This window comes from Clupea harengus, chromosome 16, assembly GCF_900700415.2.
Source record: "Clupea harengus chromosome 16, Ch_v2.0.2, whole genome shotgun sequence".
Taxonomy (NCBI): Eukaryota; Metazoa; Chordata; class Actinopteri; order Clupeiformes; family Clupeidae; genus Clupea; species Clupea harengus.
Window position 1 is genome coordinate 25468897 of NC_045167.1, and position 7039 is coordinate 25475935.

The 7039-nt window shown below is 41.5% G+C and overlaps 1 gene segment (V, D, J or C); it reads right to left on the minus strand.

Moving 5' to 3' along the window:
* Window positions 1–394: 394 nt before the first annotated feature.
* LOC105894878 lies at window positions 395–5022 on the minus strand. The segment is given in 4 exon segments: window positions 395–923; window positions 2524–2561; window positions 4565–4877; window positions 4974–5022. Coding segments are annotated over 4 exon segments (702 nt in total).
* Between the last annotated feature and the right edge of the window lie 2017 nt (window positions 5023–7039).

Consider the following 7039-nt stretch of genomic DNA (forward strand, 5'->3'; position numbering starts at 1 on the left):
TAATGGACCTGTTCTTGTGTTTACTGGCTACATAATAAGCCTTCTATTGTTGTAATGACAAAGGGAAGTCAAATTACATCTATCATCGTTCAATTTTATAATGCTATTTTATTACAAATTTTTAAATAAGAACATTCTTGGAGGCGGAGTAATTTCCTATCTATGTTATACAGTTGTGATGTTACAAACGTGTCATTTTAGGAGTTATTTGACAGAAGGGTTGTCAGCGAGTATAAGAACTTTGTTAGTGACATTTTCTGTACTTTAAGGACATACAGTACATTTCAACATTATTAGTGCAGTGGCTTTAACTGCCTTCATTGGGTGCAACAATCATCGATCTAGAAATATACCTTGAACTGAAGAGACAAAAAATACAAAATCAACTCTCTGATGAATTTCATCAAACTCCTTTATTAATAAATGGTCAAAACACATGAAAGGGTCAAAGTAACAAGCACTTCAGATTCCCAAATGCTGTAAAAGAGGTGGAAAGGGAGGGAAAGACAGTGACTCAGTGCTGCACACTAACAGAAATAAGAGAGAGACCCTATCAGAGATGAAGAGTCTTTATCAAATACACTTTCAATCAGGCTAATGACAGACATTTGAAAGGGGACCCTAGGAGCAGTCTGATTTCTTCAGAATCTCAGTGACAGTCTTGGAGCCCTGCTTTGCCTCGCAGGTCACTGAGACCCCCTGGGTCCACTCCTGGAGAGGGAGGGTCAGGGTGTTGCTCCAGCTGTACAGGCCGTCCTTCTGTGGGCCCCAGCGACTGGTCTCCCCGCTCCTGCTGCTCCCCGCTACCTTCCAGCTCAGCGTCCAGTCGGACGGGAAGCCTCCGTTAGCCAGGCACATCAACGTGGCTGAACTCCCGCTGGTGTGCAGGGGGGGCAGGACTGTGAGTTTGGGACTGGTGTCACCTGAGAAATAAAGCGAAGAGGCACAGGAAGGAATAAACGAGGTCGTCAGTTGAAAAACGTCACCACCACTTTTATTAATGTGATATTACAGATGCGATATGATTGTACATTACAGATACACTGTCTCTTGGTCAAAGGAACATGTTCTATAGGTTAGACTATTCCCTTTTTAAACAGTCTGGAAGAACTAAGGATGTGCATGTGCATTAGAATACTAGCAACACGATTCGAAAGATTAGCTTAAAAAGACTTTGCATAAGTATGTATCTACGCAAGTGCCATAACTATGTTGTGAATATAAAATAAAGCGAAGAGTAATACAGAAAAGAATAAACGAGGTCGGCTGCTGAAAAATCTCACCGCCACTTTTAATGTGATATTACAGCTGCAATATGATACTGGCTCTTGGTCAAAGGAACAGGTTAAATTCACGAATTACGCTTTAAAACAGTCTGGAAGAACTAAGGATGTGCATGGTGATGCATTAAGCTACTGGCAACACGATCTCTTTGATTCGAAAAATTGGCTTAAAAATACATCGCATAGACAGGCATTTATGTGTGCAAATTCCATAACTATCACACTTTTAAAAAGACTTCGCAAAGACAGACAAATATCTGCGCAAAATACCGTAACTACGTTGTGAATATCGTGGAGAAATGTCCCAGTGCAACATGACACGACACATTTCAGAGTTTTAGGTCGGTGTTGGTCAAACGGATTACCCACTTTCTGACGCGCAGCACCTACCACCAGAGTAACACGAAGTTATAAACCCTGTAGGGCAGTAAATATCTTCCCATCACCAGTTTCCAAAATACACACGCACAGGTGTATTCTGAGTCAGTATACACTGTTCCAAGTACAAAATACAGTTATGGTGAAAGCACAGAGGCTACATTGAATAGGAAATGACAGATTCCAACAATACCACCACTACGAAGTTACAAACATGTTGGCCATGAAATATCTTCCATCCTATTTACTGAAAACACATGTAAGATATGTATAATATTTAAAGGGATTAGAAAGGTGTAAATGTGAGTCAATACACACAATTTACACGAACAGTAAGTGTACCCAGTTACGATCAAAGCACAACTGTTATGAAAAGTTCAAAAAGGTTTAAACACAGAGATATCGGTAGCCGTCATAAACGGCTCTGCTCTGCCTTTAGTAACACATAGACACTGACAGAATAATCCAAATGTATGACCGTTTACTTACTTCCAACGTCAAGTCTACTGCCGCCTCCAAACGTGTACCACAGTGATACAAACACTATCTGTGGCCGTACAAAAACCTCTCCTCTGACGCGCACTAGTAAGATCCCTTTAATTTCTGATATCCAGGCAAAATTGACTCAGCTAAGATATGCCACCAATCAAATTAGTCAAAACGGATAAACAATGCACAAAATATTTTTTTTTACTATTTCGTTTAATTACCAAACCAGACTCATGCGGGTTTCTGACCTATCTGCCTAATATAGCACGCAATTATGAAAAAAGAAAGAAATGGTAAAGTGATGGCAATTTTAGCAAAGCGTTAAGATGTACACCAAAATATTTCATATAGGACCAAAGATGATATTACTTACTTCCAACATCGAGTCTTGTTCCGCCACCGAAAGTCCACCACAGTGATACAGACTCATAGAGACGCTGTACAAAAACCTCTTCAAGGTACAGCGACTCTGACTGGCATTGAAATGCAGTCACTGTTACATTTAGGGCAACATACGTTTTAGCAGATCTTGAATTCTGTCATGGTTCATTTCAGGTCTGAAATTGTGACTTCTTCCATCGTCCTAAGTACAAGAATGTATTTCAATGTTTTATATTTCATAAATGCCAACCAGCATCAATAGCCTAAGTTTGCCCAAACGACATACAGCCTCATGAATTGAAAACATTAAAAAGAAAACATTCTACAGTATGGCAATTCTGGCTTCAGTGGTAGACAGGTTTGAATGCGTTATTCCCGACAGTGGAGTAAGGTGCACAGATTGAAAAGTAAACTGGCTCCAGGTTTAGATCACAGATCTAGTCCAGGGGTGCTTATTGTATGACTACACTAGTGCAATAAGGGAAGAGTATGGTTCACCTCTACAGGAAGTAATGTGTTGATACTGTAACCTTATGTTTTATGGCTTTGGGTTAATGAAGATAAAAAAGAATGCATGTAGAACTTATTGTGTATTTTATATGTTGTTCTCATGCACCAAGGGCAGTGCCCTAGTCTGCTGGGTCATGAGAGATTGGTTCCTGGAGGGGGGGGGGGGGGTACCCAGTGGGAAGGTCATGTAGGGTTGGTGCTTTTGGGGAGAAGAGATGTGAACTGGAAGTGTGCTGTTTGCTCTGCTGCGTTGGCCTCAGCATCTCCAGAGGACCAATCAAAGGACTGTTTGGGAGAGAATGCTCTTAGGCATTGGGGCAGAATGTGGCCTTCAGGCTTGTGGCAAATGCATAGCATTGGTGTTCAGGTATGAAAGTTCGATCCCTTCATCTCATGCAATCAGGTTTATTTGGTCATTCAAGTATGTTCGATCTAAATGGCATCCAATAAGTTTAAGTTCATTGCACTGATAAACTGTTCTTGCATTCTCCATTCAGAGTTCCTTGTATGTGTCAGGCTGTTACATAAACTAACATCTAAACAATTGGTGCATTTAGTGTTTGGTGATACTGTGTGTCATTTAATTATTGACAGCAGTCACATTAATTGTATTATCATCAATCTTCACCACTCTGATGCATTCTAGTGTCCCATAAAGGTCTGACATGTAAACCTTCCAGTCTGTGGTGTCTGTTGTTGATGACATGTTGGCCGTCCTTACAAAGCATTTCCATGAGCACCATCTTAAATCTGACAGGAATGTAGATTTCCACAGCACCATCTTAAATCTGACAGGAATGTAGATTTCCACAGCACCATCTTAATTCTGACAGGAATGTAGATTTCCACAGCACCATCTTAATTCTGACAGGAATGTAGATTTCCACAGCACCATCTTAATTCTGACAGGAATGTAGATTTCCAGAGCACCATCTTAATTCTGACAGGAATGTAGATTTCCACAGCACCATCTTAATTCTGGCTTGGGCCATCTCCTGCATCCTCACCATGAATGGTAGAGATGGTTGCAGTGGCAACTTGAACATATCCACAGTCCCATGCACACACACACACACACACACACACACACACACACACACACACACACACACACACACACACACACACACACACACACACACACACACACACACACACACACACACACACACACACACACACACACACACACACACACACACACACACAAACACACACACACACACACTGTCTCACACCATAGACCTACTATGCACAGTCCCATGCATTAAGATGCAGTCAAACTCTCTGTTCCCACAGAACCCAAGCCATTGGAATTATCAAAACTAAACGATCTGTCATCTGTCATCTGTCATAACTACAAACTGCTATAAGCAAGGATGTGAATAATGAATTCCAGACCACTTGTGTAGTTACTGTGTATCACACCCTTCAGCACCTGCAGTGAGCTCCAGCAGCAGAGTGCAGTCATGTGGAGCCTGACTGAGGGAGGTTTTTGTACGGCGTTTTATCACTGTGTGAACTCATGTATACTGTTGATATAGTGGAAACTCTGACAGTAGTAAACTCCTGCATCCTCAGCCTGGACAATACTGATGGTCAGAGTGAAGTCACTGCCAGTTCCACTGCCACTGAATCTGGATGGAGTCCCAGACTGAAGTGTTGTGGCCACGTAGATCAGGAGTTTAGGAGCTGCTCCAGGTTTCTGTTGGTACCAGGACAAGTAAGATGCACCATGCACATCACTGCTGGTTTTACAGTTGAGAGTGACCGATCCTCCCTGTTGAACAGCTTTCACTGCAGGAGTCTGAGTCACAGTGACCTGTCCATATGACTCTGTTCAGAAAACAGAAAGAATTCAGAGAAATACTTAACATCACATCATATCTATTTTTTTAAAAAAGATAATTAATTATAAAAAAAGAAGCTTACCCTGAAAGCAGAGGACAAGTGTCCAGAGGAACATGAAGATGAAAGTCATTGTTGAGTTTTCCACTATGAGAATCAGCTCTTACCCATGAAGTGGTGAACTCACAGGGCTATAAATAATCCCCCCAAGACTAGAACTGTGACCACTCATGCAAACTGACACATGTAGCATATGCAAATGATGTTCCTGAGTGAAATAGACTGCTATGTCTGCACTCAAATCTAATATTTGACCTTTGATTGCTCTCTTGGTGGTTAGAAATGATGAAGCAGCATTATTTGCTACAAAGCAACATACTGTCATGTAAAGCAGGGGTGTCAAACACACTGTGTCCACATTACACTTGATAATAAATTCATTATTGAATTATTGCTTTGTCAGTTTACTGTTCTAATTTAAGAGATTCACATCTGACAAAAGTGGTTCTGTGTTCTTCCAGTCATGATTATTACAGTCGTGTCATCATATTACACACCACTGCTCTGTCACCATGCACAGCTCTCACGTGGATTATGCTTTGGGTTCTGTGATGGACATCAGAAATAAATACATATAGTTCAAATAGAAATGTCATCAGGTACAAGCCAACACAGTTATCTTCCCATAACCTTTTCAGACCATCAGATCAAGATAGAAAGATCAATAGATTCTCTCTCCTCTGTTATACTGGCCCACAGCTTATGGTAACTCAGGTCCCTGGTCTGAGAAACAGTTCTGAGATCTGTAAGGAGAAGACCATTCTTTATAAAAACTGATCATAGTGAAAAGACAAAACTGATAATAGATTATGATAATTAGTGAAAAGACAAATGTGTGTCCAGACACTTCAAGCAGGCAGTGTTCTGACCATTTCTTATATACATCAGGTGGATTTCTCTCTTTCATTAAACACCCATGGAGTTAAAAAAAGAGGAGGATTTAAACAGGCATTACTGGAGGGTCCTTCTATGTCCTCTAATACCCTGCAGCCTATTCCTAATATTCATTAGAGGTCCTAGTCTTATACACCTGTTCATCTCCCCCTGGTGGATTAGATCACTAACTGCATGCCCTGATCATGTGAGAAATGTGAGGTGTGACACAGATGTGTCCTCATGAACGGATGCACATAGACACACACACACACATACACACACACACACACACACACACACACACACACACACACACACACACACACACACACACACACACACACACACACACACACACACACACACACACACACACACATATCCACAGTCCCATGCATTAAGATGCAGTCAAGCTCTCTGTTCCCACAGAACCCAAGCCATTGGAATTATCAAAGCAAAACAATCTGTCATCTGTCATCTGTCATAACTACAAACTGCTATAAGCAAGGATGTGAATAATGACTTCCAGTCCATTTGTGTAGTTACTGTGTATCACACCCTTCAGCACCTGCAGTGAGCTCCAGCAGCAGAGTGCAGTCATGTGGAGCCTGACTGAGGGAGGTTTTTGTACGGCGCTTTATCACTGTGTGAACACACCACCAGAATGGTAACTCTGACAGTAGTAAACTCCTGCATCCTCAGCCTGGACATTACTGATGGTCAGAGTGAAGTCACTGTGAGTTCCACTGCCACTGAATCTGGATGGAGTCCCAGACTGAAGTGTTTTGGCATAATAGATCAGGAGTTTAGGAGCTGCTCCAGGTTTCTGTTGGTACCAGGCTAATAGAGGGGTTGATGTCCCTGCAGCATGCACATTACTGCTGGTTTTACAGTTGAGAGTGACTGATCCTCCCTGTTGAACAGCTTTCACTGCAGGAGTCTGAGTCACAGTGACCTGTCCATATGACTCTGTTCAGAAAACAGAAAGGATTCAGAGAAATATTTAACCTCACGTAAGCATTTCTATTTTTTTTTAAATAGTATGAATTATAAAAAAGAAGCTTACTTTGAAAGCAGAGGACAAGTGTCCAGAGGAACACGAAGATGAAAGTCATTGTTGAGTTCTCCACTATGAGAATCAGCTCTTACCCATGAAGTGGTGAACTCACAGGGCTATAAATAATCCCCCCAAGACTAGAACTGTGACCACTCAT